At 43.6% G+C, this 18,844-nt stretch overlaps 1 protein-coding gene across 1 annotated transcript; it reads left to right on the forward strand.

Moving 5' to 3' along the window:
* Positions 1-10,199: 10,199 nt before the first annotated feature.
* On the forward strand, positions 10,200-18,329 carry LOC139386289 (ring finger protein 168). The gene is made up of 7 exons (XM_071131784.1): positions 10,200-10,283; positions 10,700-11,140; positions 11,363-11,433; positions 11,638-11,808; positions 16,191-16,282; positions 16,647-16,722; positions 17,126-18,329. The coding sequence occupies exons 2-7, from the start codon at positions 10,801-10,803 to the stop codon at positions 17,900-17,902; spliced, it is 1,527 nt and encodes a 508-aa protein (XP_070987885.1). The 5' UTR covers positions 10,200-10,283; positions 10,700-10,800; the 3' UTR covers positions 17,903-18,329.
* The last annotated feature ends 515 nt before the right edge of the window (positions 18,330-18,844 follow it).

The raw sequence follows: 18,844 nt of genomic DNA on the forward strand, positions 1-18,844 counted from the left end.
GACATACGTTTTCATACACTCAATTAGTATTTAGTAGCATTGCCTTTAAATTATTTAACTTGGGTCAAACGTTTCGGGTTGCCTTCCACAAGCTTCCCACAATAAGTTGGGTACATTTTGGCCCATTCCTCCTGACAGAGAAGGTTTAACTGAGTCAAGCTTTTAGGCCTCCTTGCTCGCACAACCTTTTTCAGTTCTGCCCACAAATGTTCTATAGGATTAAGGTTAGGGCTTTGTGATTGCCACTCCAATACCTTGAGTTTGTTGTCCTTAAGCCATTTTGCCACAACTTGGGAAGTATGCTTGGGGTCATTGTCCATTTGGAAGACCCATTTGCGACCAAGCTTTAACTGATGTCTTGAGATGTTGCTTCAATATATGCACATAATTTTCGACCCTCATGATGCCGTCTATTTTGTGAAGTGCACCAGTCCCTCCTGCAGCAAAGCACCGGCACAACATGATGCTGCCACCCCCGTGCTTCACGGTTGGGATGGTGTTCTTCGGCTTGCAAGCATCCCCCTTTCTCCTCCAAACATACCAATGATCATTATGGCCAAACAGTTCTATTTTTGTTTCATCACACCAGAGGACATTTCTCCAAAAAGTACGATCTTTGACCCCATGTGCAGTTGCAAACTATAGTCTGGCTTTTTATGGTGATTTTGGAGCAGTGGCTTCTTCCTTGCTAAGTAGCCTTTCAGGTTATGTCGATATAGGACTCATTTTACTGTGGATATAGATACTTTTGTACCCGTTTCCTCCAGCATTTTCACAAGGTCCTTTATTCTGGGATTGATTTGCACTTTTCGCACTAAAGTACGTTCATCTCTAGGAGACAGAACGCGTCTCCTTCCTGAGCGGTATGATGGCTCCGTGGTCCTGTGGTGTTTATACTTGCGTACTATTATTTGTACAGATGAACATGGTACTTTCAGGCGTTTGGATATTCCTCCCAAGGATGAACCAGACTTGTGGAGGTCTACAATAATTTTTCTGATATCTTGGCTGATTTCTTTTGATTTTCCCATGATGTCAAGCAAAGAGGCACTGAGTTTGAAGGTAGGCCTTCAAATACATCCACAGGTACACCAAATGACTCAAATGATGTCAATTAGCCTATCAGAAGCTTCTAAAGCCATGACACAATTTTCTGGAATTTTCCAAGCTGTTTAAAGGCACAGTCAACTTAGTGTATGTAAACTTCTGATCCACTGAATTGTGAAAGAGTGAATTATAAGTGAAATAATCTGTCTGTAAACAATTGTTGGAAAAATTACTTGTGTATTTATAGTTTGTTAACAAGAAATTTGTGGAGTGGTTAAAAAACGAGTTTTAATGACTCCAACCTAAGTGTATGTAAACTTCCGCCTGCAACTGTACATAAGTATTTAGAAACTTTACTCAGTACAATGTTGAAGCACCTTTGGCAGTGGTTACTGCCTCGAGTCTTCTTGGGTATGCTACAAGATTGGAACACCTGTATTTGGAGAGTTTCTCCCATAATTATCTGCAGATCCTTTCAAGCTCTGTCATGTTGGATGGGGAGCATTGCAGCACAGCTTTTTTCAGGTCTCTCCAGAGATGTTTGATCAGGTTCAAGTCTGGGCTATGCCTGGGCCACCCAAGGACATTCAGAGACTTGTCCTGAAGCCACTTCTGCATTGTCTTGACTATGTGCTTAGGGTCGTTGTCCTGTTGGATGGTGAACCTTCGCCCCAATTTGAGGTCCTGAGCGCTCTGGAACAGGTTTTCATCAAAGATCTCTCTGTACTTTGCTTCGTTCATCTTTCCCTCGATCCTGACTAGTCTCCCAGTCCCTGCCTCTGAAAAACATCCCCATAGCATGATGCTGCCACCACCATGCTTCTTCGTAGGGATTGTGCCAGGTATCCTCCAGACGTGTGACGTTTGGCATTCAGGCCAAAGAGCTCAACCTTGGTTTCATCAGACCAGAGAATATTGTTTCTCATGGTCAGAGAGTCCTTTAGGTGCCCTTTTGGCAAATTCCAAGCAGGCTGTCATGTGCCTTTTACTGAGGAGTGGCTTCTGTCTGGCCACTCTACCATAAAGGCCTGATTGTTGGAATGCTGCAGAGATGGTTGTCTTATACTTAGCTCTAAGTATAAGCTAGTGCAAGTCAACTGTGATGAGCTAGGCCTATTCGTTCAGCAATTTCTAAATGGACAGCGCCGTAAATTAAGATATCAGTTCAGATAAATTCAGCAAGTTGTTGAGGCCTTATCTTTACTTTAAGTTACCACAGAGATAGAGAGAGAGATCCAGACTCAGCAGTTAGCCTACCATTTTAAGTATTTTATTAGGCCTATGTGGTCTAAAAAGGAAGGACAATACCATCACGAGTGTCTACTATTATAGACAATATAAAGACAAACTGATAGAGCATTGCACAAACAAAACAACCCTCACAATATGAACTGGATTTACATGGGATTTTACTGAACTTTTTGTTGAACAATAAAAAATAAAAAATTGGAATAGACTGTCACTGGCAAACATGGTTGCGAAGAGGGGATACTATAATATAATGTTGTTGAGTCTGTAACTTACCACCCTCCTCGTGGAGAAAAGCACCAGAGCTAACTATAACACACAAATTAATATTTTTTTTTAATGCATAATTCTAACATTAAGATACTAATGAGATACACCTATAGAATAGCAATATAACAATGCAGATGTACAAACTATGGCATATATGACGATAAGCGGTTAAGAGGCAGGCCGTAATTTGGATTAAGACATGAGCAAGCTGAGACAGATGTAGACAATATGTCGCCTATTTGTTCAGCACTTTTGAAATGGACAGCAACATAATTCAGAACTTGGGCCATTCTTACAGTATTCTCCCTGTACACCAAGTCAGAACAGTAGGTTAAATAACGTGGGCACATAAGCAGCCAATGAAAGCTCTTACAATATTCAATGATGACATTTCTCTAACACAGACTACATGTGCACTACCAAGCCAGAACAATAGGCTATATGCCTATTCGTTCAGCACTATTGAAATGGACAGCGACATAATTAAGAACATGGGCCATTCTTACAATATTCTCCCTGTACACCAAGTCCGTACAGTAGGCTAAATTAACAGGGACACATGAGCAGACAATGAAAGCTCTTACAATGGGAGCAGGTAAGCAGGCAGTGAAAGATGTTACAATATTTGATTATTACATTTCTCTAAAACTGTCTATAGGCTAGATGCGTACAACCAAGTCCGAACAGTAGTCTAAATGCCTATTGGTTCAGCACTTTTGAAATGGACAGCGACCTAATTCAGAATATGTGCCATTCTTATAGTATTCTCCCTCTACACCAAGTTCAAACAGTAGGTTAAATTCTAAGGGGGGAAAGGGACCACATTTTTAAGGTGAGGCATATATGCTACTAACTGCTTACTACACAACATACACTTAGTCTTACTTTCTTAGCTACAGTATATCTCCCTGGCATATTACATCACTTATGCAGCAGCATACTAGACATATTTATGAACTCAACATTGTTGTGTTGTGCTCACTTGAACAGGAAGTTGGCACGGCGGTCCTTCTTGTGGGCAAACTTCTCATTTACTTTGTCATCAAAGTCTGGCATTCTCTGGATGACGTCATGCTGGATTAACAGCGGGGCCAATGCATTTAACCTTTTCTGGTCCATGGAGTTGGGTATGAAGGTTTTTATCCTTTTAATTAAGGGTGGAAAAGTTTCTCTCTGACTTGGCGGTTGTCATTGGAGGGGGGATGATGATTTTGAGAAGAGAGACCATCTCAGACAAGACCTCCTACAGGTTGTTCCCATAGAGTGATTTCAATAAAGAAAGTGTTTTCTTTCCTGTGTGCAGCTCAAAATGCCGGTGGACAGTGAACTTTTCCTGGTTGCCCACAGGCCATAGCTGGGAAGTGAAGTTCTGAGGTCGGATGGAATCCTTCAGTAGTGTTTGGACACCACCACATACATTACAACTGCCCTGTCGTAGGTTTGTGCAACCAGCTTCTCCTTGACATTCAGTGGCGCTAGGACTTGTTTTATGCTGTTGGAGAGGCCAACACTGTCACGTGTGCTCCCTCTCCGGCCTCTAGGTCACCAGGCTGCACACCTGTCACCAGCGTTATAATGACACTCTCCTGGACTCCATCACCCTTTGGTTTCTTCCCCAGTCGTCATTGTTCCTGTTTCATGTCGGTGCGCTGTTTGTGTTTCTTGTTTTGTTTATTTATTTATTACATTTATTCACTCCCTGAACTTGCTTCCCAACTCTACTCATTACAGAATGACGACTCAACAAAGGGAAGCATTGGGGAGTGTTTTTTTGTTGTTGTTTGTTTTTGTGTTGGGGGTGATGTCGGGTCCAGAGCTACCGGGAGGCCTCAGCCTGTTTGTAGGCTCCCATGCCTCAGCATGTTCGTTAGGCTCATCTGTGATTTACAGGAGACGTCAGTGGTCTCGTCTGCCTGTACAGATGCAAAAGGAGTCTCAGAAAGATCCTTAGTTATAGCTTCTCTGTACACTTCATACATGCAAAACACATTTTTGGATTGTATCGTGATTGGTGTACCCTTAAATTGGTTGGTCGTCATAATGCCTTTGTAGCCTTTAATCTCCGTCAAGCATGGTCTCAAAAATACATCTGAAAATGCCTGGGTTCAGGGAGTCGGCCGACTCGTCATGGCCCCGCAGTGCTGTCTCACAATTTCTAAACAATTTAATGCATGCTATAATTCTGGCAAGTGCGTACCTATTCTCTTCCGTTTGTTGGTTGAGAAGGTCAATGGATCGTCTATATGCGATGTCTAGCTGAGCCACAACGTTTAATTTCCCCAGTTATCCCAGTTTGACAGCGTTGTCTATATGTGATGCACAATTCTCATGTTTTGAAACCCTTTCAGACAGATGTTTTAAATCCTTAAACCCAGACTTGGACCACACCGTCTCCACTGAATAGCAGGCAGGGGAAACAAAATAGTGATTGCTTTGCTATGCTAGCAATGCTCCCTTCCAAACCCCTCATTGTTGAATTTGTAATTTCCAACTTGTGTAATGTTTATGTCCAATGGCCGATGAGCACCGAGAGGTTTTATCTCTAATTTCTCTTCATATGACAAGGACTGAAAAGGATTTGCCAGTAGATTGTCGACTTGATTCATGTTGATGACTTCCAGCTAGCTGGCTAAGATTTTGAAAGTGTGACGTTGACATGATGAGTCCAACCAAAGCCCCTGTAGATATGTGATTTGACATCATTTTATCGGTGGCCAATGACCTTGAGGCTTCTTGGAGGGCACTTCTAATGTAACTCTATGCCAGCACCCAAGGGGCTTGAATTTTCGAGCTCTCTCCATAGATTTTACGGTAACGTAGTGTCCCCATGAGTGACAGAACACTAGAGAACATGACCAACCCTTACACTCCGTATTTCCGCTGGCTGCCCCAACACCACGGAAAGCACTAAGCTAGGCTGAAACAGCTGCATGTTGGCGGTGCCCTACCAAAGAAAGCAAAAAAAATGACCATGTTTGTATGCAGCTTTATTAACTCAATAATTTTTTTTTGTACATTGTTTGCAAACTGATATGTGACACCTTCCCTGAATGACACGCCAATCCGTAATCGTGTCGTGGAGGATCATTTCAAAATATAACACTTACAAGAACTTGTGAATTCAATATAGGCTTTTAATCCAAACATATCAGAAGCCTAGATGGTCCGCGGAACACATACTTTTCCAGAGCACTGGCTCTGTATTTATACACATACAACATATGTGTCCATCCCGCATGCAAATGAAGTTACTTCCCTCAGTCCATCTGCCACCATTATCTTTCAATCTGTGCTTCCTGTTTGTTCACGCCCAATAACGCCCATATCTGCTTTCAGTTAAGTTATAATGGTGACAGGACCTCTTCATGTCCCAAAAATAATACATGCCCATCTTATCCTATGTCTCATATCTTATGTTTAGCTTGGTGTGTTCTTTGGTATGTCTGTCCTTATTAGGACTAGTAGACTATGTGTCTCTTCTCTTCATGTCCTAAAAATCTATGCCCTGTCTATAGTCCAACAGTTGGTCATTTGGCTGACCCCCTCCTTTGTGTGTCCCTCTGACCTCGGAATGTCCAGCTGTCCTATGCACTCATGGCCTTGCTTTGGTTTCTTGTCCTATACAATAGACAATGCATTTTACCCTAAACATTTATGCATTTTATGGCTTTGGCCATTACGTCTGTTATTTCTTGGTTTCCTGTTTTTACCAGAATGACAAATGCACTCTAGGTGTGTTCTCTTCCTCTTGTGGTCTAATGTATACCTGTCTTTGCTCAATAGTGTCATATCTGTCTCTATATGTAACAATAACTACAACAGTCGCAGCCACAATGGCTAACCGTGTCACGGGCCTTACATGTTGGTTTCTCCATTGGCTCACTTTCATCCTCACTTTCAGTCTCACTGGTTATCTGCCTATTACTGATGTTGAAAATTAATAAGGCGTATTACACTCATAAGAAATTGTATTCAGGTGGTTGGCAAACATATCTAGCAATGAATGCAGAGAGATATTTAGGCTATCATGTGGTTTTAAGAACTTGATGCATCTCTAAATTATATTTAACAGGATGAAATATCTCTCCGGGAAGCAGAAGGGTGGAGGGGTGTGTTTCATGACTCATGGTGTAATTCTAGGACACATACAGGAACTCAAGTCCTTTTGTTCACCCGACCTAGAATACCTAACAATCAAATGCCGACCATATTATCTCCCATGAGAATTCTCCTCCGTCATTGCCACGGACGTTTACATCCCCCCTCCCCCCTCAAGCCAATAACACGACGGACCTCAAAGAACTTCACTGGACTTTATGCAAAATGGAAACCACATATCCTGAGGCTGCATTGTAGCTGGTGATTGAACAAAGCAAATTTGAGGACTAGGCTAGGCTGCCAAAACGCCAAGACCAACGTCTTGCTTCCAGACAGGCTAAACACATTCTTTGCACGCTTTGAGGATAACACAGTGCCACCGACACAGCCCGCTACCAAGAACTGTGGGCTCTCATTCTCCGTGGCTGACGTGAGTAAAACTTTTAAACGTGTTAACCCTCACAAGGCTGCTGGCCCAGACGGCATCCCTAGCCACGTCCTCAGAGCATGCACAGACCAGCTGGCTGGTGTGTTTACAGGCATATTCAATATCTCCCTATCCCAGTCTGCTGTCCACACATGCTTCAAGATGGACACCATTGTTCCTGTACCCAAGAAGGCAAAGGTAACTGAACTTAATGACTATCACCCCGTAGCACTCACCTCTGTCATCGTGAAGTGCTTTGAGAGACTAGTCAAGGATCATATCACCTCTACCTTACCTGCCACCCTAGACCCACTTCAATTTGCTTACCGCCCCAAAAGATCCAGACAATGCAATCGCCATCACACTGCACACTGCCCTATCCCCTCTGGACAAGATGAATACCTATGTAGGATGTTGTTTATTGACTATAGCTCATCATTTAACACCATAGTACCCTCCAAGCTCATCATTATGCTCGAGGCCCTGGGTCGGAACCACGCCCTGTGCAACTGGGTCCTGGACTTCCTGACAGGCCGCCCCCAGGTGGTCAAGGTAGGAAACATCACCTCTACTCCGCTGATCCTCAACACTGGGGCCTTGTTCATACATGACTGCATGGCCATGCACGCCTCCAACTCAATCATCAAGTTTGCAGGCAACACAACAGTAGTAGGCTTGATTACCAACGATGATGAGACAGCCTACAGGGAGGAGATGAGGGCTCTGGGAGTGTGGTGCTTGGAAAAAAACCTCTCACTCAACAAAACAAAGGAGATGATCATAGACTTCAGGAAACAGGGGGGTACACCCTCCACCATCTATATAAACGGGACTGCAGTGGAGAAGGTGGAAAGTTCCTTAGTGTACACATCACTGATAAACTGAAATGGACCACCCATACAGAAGGCGCAACAGAGCCTCTTCCACCTCAGTAGGCTAAAGACATTTTTACATATGCACAATTGAAAGCATCCTGTCGGGCTGTATCACCGCCTGGTACGGCAACTGCACCGCACGCAGGCGTAAGGCTCTCCAGAGGGTGGTGCGGTCTGCCCAACGCATTACCGGGGGCAAACTACCTGCCCTCCAGGACGCCTACAGCACCCGATGTCACCGGAAGGCAAAAAGATCAAGGACGTCATCCACCCGAGCCACTGCCTGTTCACCCCGATATCATCCAGAAGGCGAGGTCAGTACAGGTGCATCAAAGCTGGGACCGAAAGACTGAAAACCAGCTTCCATGTCAAGGCCTTCAGACTGTTAAACAGCCATCACTAGCACATTAGAGGCTGCTGCGTATAGGCATAGACAAGAAATCACTGGCAACTTTAATAAATGGAACACAAATCACTTTAATAATGTTTATGTATCAGACATTACTCATCTCATATATGTATATGTAAACAAAAAAAGAAACGTCCTCTCACTCTCAACTGCATTTATTTTCAGCAAACTTAACATGTAAATATTTGTATGTACATAACAAGATTCAACAACTAAGACCATAAACTGAACAAGTTCCACAGATGTGACTAACAGAAAATGAATAATGTGTCCCTGAACAAAGGGGGGGGGTTAAATCAAAAGTAACAGTCAGTATCTGGTGTGGCCACCAGCTGCATTAAGTACTGCAGTGCATCTACTCATAGACTGCACCAGATTTGGCAGTTCTTGCTGTGAGATGTTACCCCACTCTTCCACCAAGGCACCTGCAAGTTCCCTGACATTTCTGGAGGGAATGACACAGCCCTCACCCATCGATTCAACAGGTCACAGGCGTGCTCAATGGGATTGAGATCCGGGCTCTTCACTGGCCATGGCAGAACACTGACATTCCTGTCTTGCAGGAAATCACGCATAGAACGAGCAGTATGGCTGGTGGCATTGTCATGCAGGAGGGTCATGTCAAGATGAGCTTGCAGGAAGGGTACCACATGAGGGAGGAGGATGTCTTGCCTGTAACACACAGTGTTGAGATTGCCTGCAATGACAACAAGTTCAGTCTGATGATGCTGTGACACACCGCCCCAGACCATGACGGTCCCTCCACCTCCAAATCAATCCTGCTCCAGAGTACAGGCTTCGGTGTAACGCTCATTCCTTTGACGATAAATGCAAATTCGACCATCACCCCTAGTGAGACCAAACCGCGACTCGTCAGAGAAGAGCACTTTTGCTAGTCCTGTCTGGTCCAGCGACGGTGGGTTTTGTGCCCATAGTCGACGTTGTTGCCGGTGATGTCTGGTGAGGATCTGCCTTACAACTGGCCTACAAGCCCTCAGTCCTGCCTCTCTCAGCCTATTGCGGACAGTCTGAGCACTGATGGAGGGATTGTGTGTTCCTGGTGTAACTCGGGCAGTTGTTGTTGTCATCCTGTACCTGTCCCTCAGGTGTGATGTTCGGATGTATCGATCCTGTGCAGGTGTTGTTACATGTGGTCTGCCACTGCGAGGACGACCAGCTGTCAGTCCTGTCTCCCTGTAGCGCTGTCTTAGGCGTCTCACAGTACGGACATTGCAATTTATTGCCCTGGCCACATCTGCAGTCCTCATGCCTCCTTGCAGCATGCCTAAGGCACAATCACGCAGATGAGCAGGGACCCTGGGCATCTTTCTTTTGGTGTTTTTCAGAGTCAGTAGAAAGGCCTCTTTAGTGTCCTAAGTTTTCGTAAATGTGACCTTAATTGCCTGCCATCTGTAAGCTGTTAGTGTCTGAAAGACCGTTTCCACTGGTGCATGTTCATTAATTATTTATGCATGGGAAACAGTGTTTAAATCCTTTACAATGAAGATCTGTGAAGTTATTTGTATTTTTACTAATTATCTTTGAAAGACAGGGTCCTGAAAAAGGGACGTTTATTTGTTTGCTGCGTTTACGTTCTACAGACCTCACGGAGTATTCTTTACAAGACTTTTACCGGAACAAGTTTTAAAACCCACATTTAATACAAATGTCACTTAAATATGAACAAATATGAATCATCGTTAGACAATTATGTTTCATGTCTCATGAATAGATAGATACAGGTTATTAACACTTTTCTACTATTACGTGGGGGACTTTTATTTAATTACTTTTGTGAAAATCCGAGACACGGAAGCACTTTTTTAGTGTTGCTGACGACATGCGGATGATTTTCCCGGTATTTCAAGTGCTACACTTATGATTTTCTGGAGCAGCAAACACGACTCTTGTAAGTAGATGTTGTCAATGTACGGACATTAAAAAGCTATTCATTCGTAAATTCTATCAGAGTTTGTAATATAACTTGTTTTTCGATAGCCAATAATCCTCAACTCCGTTGTTCGTGCTTGAGGTTTAACGTTTGCACTGATACAAAACTGGCTACCCTGGCTTTAGTTCCGAACTTTATTACGTTAACGTTAGTTAGTTGGCTAGCTAGCTAGTTAGATCTCTCAATTGTATGAGGTAGTCATTTATATAGCTAAGCTTACCTAACCAGTTAAATGCTTTAGTTGTGGCTTGTCTGGGCATACTCTTCGAGTAACTCTATTTTGCTAGCTAGATACCTAGCTACATGTCAGTAAATTATTTTAGCAAGCTAATGTGGCTACTACTTGTTTACTTTTACTGTCCCCCCCCCCAAAGAATTAGCCACTGAAACAACACAGGGACCACATTAGCACTGGTGTGCATTTGGACTTGGTACAACTACAGAAGGAGGCATCCACAGAAATATATGCGGAGGGATGCCGCCAGTGTCTGAAATGGAGATGGCCGCGCCAGAGGGGGGAAGCACGGGGGGGTTGACCCGAGCGGACTGCCTCTGCCCTGTGTGCCTGGAGATCTTCCTGGAGCCGGTGACGTTGCCGTGCAGCCACACCTTCTGCAAGCCTTGCTTCTTGGAGACGGTGGACAAGGCCAATCTGTGCTGCCCGCTGTGTCGCAAGCGGGTGTCCACATGGGCACGAATCAATGGCAGGAACAAGACGCTGGTCAATGATGAGCTGTGGCAGCGGGTGCAGGCTGAGTTCCCCATGCAGTGCCAACGCAGGCTCAGTGGACAGGAGGAGGAGGAGGATGGAAACAGTTAAGTGACTGACAGTGTTTTTCATTTAACAATGAGTGACTTCCAAATGGCTTCTGTCTTTTAGTACAGCTGGGTTGGGAATGCTTTGAGGTAATTATGGGTTCACAGAGCACCTTGTAATCAGACAAACCCATTTCTTCTCACTGTTGGGTGGGTTACGCGAGGTCGGTTGACCTGCCAGTTTCTCTGTTTGTTTACCTGCCGTTTCCCTCTGCCTCCAGTATTGGTCCCCGGACCCAAAGTCAGTCTGCCTGGAGAGGTACGGAGAGAGTATGAGGATCAAATCAGCAAGGTGAATTCTCAGGGTACATTATACCTCGGTCCTGAGTTTTTCCTGACCATGTAACGTGACCAGGAAAAATTCTGGGCCATAGGTATGGACCTGATCATGGCCTCATGGGAAAACTCTGGCCCCAAGTTATAACGCAAGTTTACATTTTAGTATACTCTTCAGTCACATAGAATACACTTGACATGACTTCTGACCCTTTTCCAGATATTAGAGGAGAAGCGTGCCCTGGAGGAGGCAGAGAGGAAAGCAAGTGAGGAGTACATCCAGTGCCTCCTCGCAGACGAGAAAGAGCGCCTGGAGGAGGAGAGGAGGCGGCAAGAGGAGACGCAGCTGGAGAATGACAACAAGCTGGCCAGACTGCTCAGCCAGGAGCTGGTGGGTTTAATAGTCTGTAATATCAGATTACATACTCAGGTTCTCCCTCATTTGTAGAGCCACACAGACCACCTTTTCATAAGAACATATAGTTTATTGCTGACAAAAAGCAAATAGCAATACTGTATCAATTCAATTGATTGGGTCTGTATAGTAGTAGATCAGGTTTACAGGTTGTGAAAGTGCAATGAGTGTTCTAATCTTAGAAGCTTGCGTTAGCTTTTCAGGTCGGTGACATGGGCGAAATCTGAAACCAAAAACGGAACAAAATGTCAGAAAAACAGCATAGTTCGAACTTTTGAAATGCATTTGGTTACAAACCATATTGGGGGCAACGCAGTACAGTAATATTTTTTTGTGGTAATGATTAATATAACAGTACTGTTCCAATTTGAGTAATAATATGACATTTACTGATCAAAAATAGGTTGTTGTTACTTTTGTTATAATTCCCTTCCTATTAGTTATTTATCCGAATAAATATTTGTGCTGATTAGTATTCCCCCTGTTTGCGCAATATATTTAAAATACATGCGAAGTAGGGGTGCTGAGAGTGCTGCAGCACCCCCTGAAAAAATGGAATAATAAAATATTTGTTTTGTTAAATAAATAATTTTTAAAATCCCTGAAGTAGTGCACTGGGCCTTTAACTAGTCCTTTATTGGTGGACCGATATAGCCGCTCTAATGTGGGCAATAAACTCAATCTGAATGCATTCAACTGAAATGTGTCTTAAGGTAGCCCCCCAGCGGGGCGCTACCTTAATCAACGTTCACCATTAGACCATCAATGACCGTTTCTTTCCGCAATTTCCTTTTTATTTTATCAACAAATGAGCTCACACTTTATGGAGTCTATGATATTGTGAGGTAATGTAAGACAATCAATCCGAGAGGAAAATTATCGACTTGCGTGTACTGTACAACTTGCTAAAAAATGTATTTGCAAACCTGTAAAATGTCCCCCAATGTCCTCTTGTCTTAAATATATCCTGTTAAGGTAGTTGATTTGCTCTTTTAAAATAAGAAAATACCTTCATACATAAGGCTGTCCCCGACTAAAGAAAATCTTGGTCGACCAAAAGTCGTCTGTTCTTTCTACCGATCAATTGGTTGTAATTTATAATATTTTTCCATATAGACACACCCTATGTGTTTTAATAAAATAAACTATATGCATTGAGCTTGTCTGATTCTTTAAACGTACTATTTAAAAAAAAATTAAAAATTGTTTACCCCAGTTTCTTCCCAATTTCGTGGTATCCAATTGGTAGTTACAGTTTTGTCTCATCGCTGCAACTCCCGTACGGACTCAGGAGAGGCGAAGGTCGAGAGCCTTAATGTGTCGTAGCAAACACAGTGCACCTGGCTACCGTGTCAGTGTGCACTGCGCCCGACCCACCACAGGAGTCGCTAGTGCTTGATGGGACAAGGACATCCCTGCAGGCCAAACCCTCCCCTAACCGGACGATGCTGGGCCAATTGTGCGCTGCCCCATGGGGCTCCCGGTCGCGGCCGGATGTGACAGAGTGTTAAACTTACTCTTTGATGAAATAAGACACGTGACTCGAGGAGGCCAGAGATTTAGATAACCAGAAGAAAAAACCTTAACCTGACCTAACCATTCTCCTGCTCCTGCTGGCTTTTGCAGTTTCTGCCATTACTCTCCTGAAGTTGCCTGTAATAGGCTACATGAGAAGTTTACAACCTTTCTCATGTGAAATGCCAATTTCTACCAATCTGCGTGCCAGTAATGGCAGTAATGGTTTTCATATGCACATTTTCAGTTTCATAATGTTTTCATATGTCAATCATTGTCATGTGGTTATTCAAAGTTCTATTTATACTAATGATACAAACTTAAAAAGTAACTTCTATTGCCAACTATGTAAAAATAGACTATAAGCCAACAAATAAAAAGATTGTGGCCTGCAGGTAGAAAATATCCTGATAAGGTTTTTGCCTATAAATCACATTGGCTCGTCTGCAACGAACTTGAAACATTGTATCAACTTGGGTCCAGGGCCCCAAGCTTGTGCTAGCGAACTTGCAACATTGTATGAAATATTCTGGGCCTTCAGAGTTTCCTGGGACAGACAGCTGTAGCCGGTTTGCACAAGGGATAAGAAACGGTGCTTGACTTAGGCAGGAGCTCACCAGAGACGAGTACCGGCACCTCAAATTGTCTACAGCTTGAGCTTCTGTTCCTCTAGTAGAATATTACCTGAAAAGTAATGTGGAGCACCAGCACCAAAAATGAGAACCGGAACCTATTTCAATCCAAGTCGAGCACTGATAAGAAGTAATCAGGTAGGCTTTTTTTTAACCTTTCCTCTAGATCAGAGTATGACATTTTTTCCTTTCAAGCTGAGTGGTTATCGAAAAGGAGAGCTGGAAATATTTTTCTAATGCATTAAGGAACTATTGTCATTCTCAACAATGTAAAAATATAATTTAATTTGCTTGCTGTTTCAGGTGAAGAAAATATTTACTATGAGAAGCTCCACAGCTCATTAGTGGTGGTGCTTTAAACCAATCAGAAATATTATCAGATGTGTATGCCTACATTATATCCCTACATTTGCACGCAGGCCAGGTACCCTATAAGCCTATATACTCCTATGCGTAATCAGGTACGCGTCCTAACTCAACATTGACGGCAGTGCTCCAACCTAAACACCACGACTAAATTGATTTGACAAAACACGTAAATGGAATGAAATAAACTTAAACTTATTTCTCAGAAGTCTGCTCTGCAAACAGTGTCCACTCTGACAATGACAACGGTAAGACTGGAATAATGATAATAATAAATGGACTGCATTAACAGAAATGACCATAACCAGACAAACAGATTAGATTAGAAGTTACAGGAATTAACGGTAAATGTACTACTGGTGATGTACAGTACCTGTCAAAAGTTTGGACACCTACTCATTCAAGGTTTTTAATTTTATTTATTTTTTACTATTTTCTACATTGTAGAATAATAGTGAAGACATCACAACTATGAAATAACACATGGAATCATGTAGTAACCAAATAAGTGTTAAACAAATCTAAATGTATTTTGGATTCTTCAAAGTAGCACCCCTTTTCCTTGACAGCTTTACACATTTTTGGCATTCTCTCAACCAGCTTCAACTGGAATGCTTTTCCCACAGTCATGTTGAAAAGTCTTGTTGGGAGTTCCCACATATGCTGAGCACTTGTTGGCTGCTTTTCCTTCACTCTGCGGTCCAACTCATCCAAAACCATCTTAAATCGGGTTGAGGTCATGTGATTGTGGAGGCCAGGTTATCTGATGCAGTACTCATCACTTTCCTTGGTCAAATAGCCCATCAAGCTTGAATTGGCTTTTAGTCTAGGCCTCCGCAATGGATTAGTTCACTGAGATGGGCACGTGTAGTGCATTCAGAAAGTATTCGGACCCCTAGACCTTTTCCACATTTTATGCTACAGCCTTATTCTAAAATGGATTAAGTTCGTTTTTTTCCCTCGGGGATGGTGCCAGGTTTCCTCCAGAAGTGATGCTTGGCATTCAGGCCAAAGAGTTCAATCTTGGTTTCATCAGCCCAGTGAATCTTGACATTCTGGAAGGTTCTCCCATCTCCACAGAGGAACTCTGGAGCTCTGTCAGAGTGACCATCGGGTTCTTGGTCACCACCCTGACCCTTCTCCCCCGATTGTCCAGTTTGGCCGAGTGGCCAGCTGTAGGAATAGTCTTGGTTGTTCCATACTTTTTCCATTTTAAGAATGATGGAGGCCACTGTTTTCTTGTGGTCTTTCAATGCTGCAGAAATATTTTGGTACCCTTCGCCAGATCTGTGCCTCGACACAATCCTGTCACGGAGCTCTACGGAAAATTCCTTTGAACTCATGGCTTGGTTTTTGCTCTGACATGAACTGTCAACTGTGGAATCTTTCTATAGACAGGTGTGTGTGCCTTTCCAAATCATGTCCAATCAATTGAATATACCACAGGTGGACTCCAATCAAGTTGTAGAAACATCTCAAGGATGATCAATGGAAACAGGATGCACCTGAGCTCAATTTCAAGTCTCATAGCAAAGGATCTGAATACTTATGTAACTACTGTATTTCTGTTTTTGCAAAACCTGTTTTCACTATGTCATTATGGGTTATTGTGTAGGTTGTTGAGGATTTTAAAAAATTGAATCTATCTTAGAATAAGGCTGTAACTTAACAAAATGTGGAAAAGGGGAAGGGGTCTGAATACTTTCCAAATGCACTGTACATCTCGGTCGACCAACAGCCTATTGACCAAACAATCGACTAGTTGACTAATTGGAGTCAGCCCTAGAGGCGCTATGTATTGGGAATGAATCACTGTTATCAGACCCTTTTTTCTGTTCTCTTCAGAATCCAAGACCTGAGTCACAGAACATCACGTGGACTAACGACATCACCCCAGCAAAGAAGAAGCGGAACACCAACGCTGGAGATATAGAGAAGTGAGTCCCCTTACGTAATCAGACTTACGCTGTGTTCCGATTCTCTCTTCTCCCAGAAGTGTGCACTCTTTCCCTCGTGTTTAAAAATATTGGTGGTGTAAGGAAAATGGTTGGAGCTCCTACCCATCTAATGCTTGTAAATCCATAAGTAGGAGTGAACAAGTACACACTTCTGAGAGCAGAATAGAGAATCAAAATGCAAACAAAAATAGGAACCTTGGAAGGTGTGCTGATGGCACAAAAGGCAGATAAATAACTTCTTTGTGATATGTGGTTCTACTACCTTTACAGTTTGTTGCTCTGGATAAGTGACTTCATTAAATATATTACATGGGAGTGTTCTGACAATTTATTTTCTTTCCAGGTTCTTGTCCCCAATTCCACAAAGACACAACAGCAACTCCGAGACTAGTCCCACCTCCAGCTTTATGGCTAACAAGGTGGGTCTCTGTCACTCTCCAAAATGCTCGTGCAATCAGAATTTACTAAAAAAAATATGCTCTTCTCTCTGAATCCACATACACCTAACATGTGACTGATAAACATTATGTACCGAAAGACCCTACAGGCTTTTGCCTTTGGCCTTGCTCTTGAGCCAAAAGGGATCCCATAAATGGACATATTTCCCAGATATTACCTAACTTGACTGAGGGGCATACCCCTCCCCACACCCAGGAGAACAAAAGCAAATATTGTTTGCCTAAAATTATCGGTATTTATGGTTTTATGACGGGGGGAAATTCCATATCTCAGCCAATACTTGATGCAAAATGTAACAAACAGTTAGCAACTACACTTTAATATTAATCTTTAACTTCTGTTTACTTTTGTGCCCGATTGAAGGAGAACATCTTGCACTCAGAGAGTAAGCCTTGGTCTTCCAAAGTGCCAGCAGAGCAAACAATGCCCTTGCTAGAATTCTACCCGGAGAGCTACCGCACGGCGTGTGAGGCCTCAACGTCATCAGAGCGCATGGTGTACCATCTGACCGTCCCCTCAGGAAATTCACTGGCATGCACACCCCTCCACGGCACCCCGAAGAGAGGCGTGACCTCGGCAAAGAGGAAGAGCTGTGACATTGAGGGGCCAAACGAAGGGAAAGCAGACGTCGTGGTCAGTAAGCTGCTCTGTCCTTCATCCTCGTCATCTCGCCATGCTGCAGATAGAGGAGAGGTGGCCCTAGTCGACCTAGGGGAGAAGGCCCTGCTGCTCCAGGAGCTGGCCCAGAGAGAGAAGGTGCTCTTCAGCCGCATGCAACAGGAGCAGGAGGACCGGCAGCTGGCTTTCCAGCTGCAGAGGCAGTTGGACCGCGAGGAGGCCGTCCGCGCAGTAGACCGCAGCAAGGGCTCCAGCGACCAGTACCAGCTCCGCCAGAAACCTGACTCCAGCTCCAGGCCAGAGGGTAGTGGTCGAAGCAGGGACAGCAGGGGGCGCTCACGTACCTCCACTGAGAACAGGAACACAGTGGAGAGGAGGCAGCTGTCTGGGCCCTCATCTACCACCAATAAGGGGGAAAGGAGCTCCACCATCTCCAGCGCTGCTGCCTCAACCTCCAAGCCACTGAAGAAGAGCAGTAAGCAGGCCACCCTTACAGAGATGTTCCCCAGTCTGGGCAGCTGAATCTAGGGTGTTTGGAGCATTTGCATTGGCACTGCTCATCACCTCTTGTTAACTGGTCTCGCCGTATCGCCTAGAGGGCTCAGATGGTCAGGATTTAAGAAAGTTTTGTCTGAGCCTTTATGAGCTTATACCTTGGGGAGAAGAGGGTAGATATTGCTTGGACATTGACCGTCTGGGATTTCACTCTGGTTTGAATGCATTTCAAGGTCTTTGACAGCTTGGGGGCTCACTGGAAATGGCAGACTGGCTCGATCGACATTGTTTTGATAGTAGGTTAATTTTACTCATTGTTTTCTCTAGAGATTCATATAAGTGATTACTTAGGAACAAAATAAAACATTTTTGAAATGTATGTCTTGTCCTGTGGCATGCATTCATCAGGCTTCCCTAAATATTTGACCAATAAAATAAATGTGTATATATAAAATGTCTCTTTCGTCTGTGTTTTCATAATTTTCAGTCAATTCGCAAGTGGCTGAATCTCACCAGAGAAATCATCCGCGCCCCTCTGTCTCAATGTGTATCTGATGCTGTCTGGAACTAAACAGTATGACCTGTTGCTGCTGTAGCAATTTATTGATTGATGCCAGCAAGTATTTGGCTTCAATTGATATACTAATTATAAAAGAAGCAGCCAATCATCGTTGAGCTGAGCTCAACTGTGGGTTGTCCTGGCTGTGCGGGAAAAGGCCTGTTTTGATTTGTGTTCACGCCAATCATTGTGAGACAAAGTGCTCCTGTTGCAATGGAGGCTGCTGAGGGGAGGATAGCTCATAATAATGGCTGGGCAGGAACAAATGGAATGGCATCAATCACATGGAAACCAGATCCCATTCAACCTATTCCACTCCAGCCATTGCCACGAGCATGTCGTCCCAAATTAAGCTGCCATCAATCTCCTGTTGTCTTTGTGCTGATTTGCGGTGACTCTGGTTCTAAATT

This window comes from Oncorhynchus clarkii, chromosome 27, assembly GCF_045791955.1.
Source record: "Oncorhynchus clarkii lewisi isolate Uvic-CL-2024 chromosome 27, UVic_Ocla_1.0, whole genome shotgun sequence".
Taxonomy (NCBI): Eukaryota; Metazoa; Chordata; class Actinopteri; order Salmoniformes; family Salmonidae; genus Oncorhynchus; species Oncorhynchus clarkii.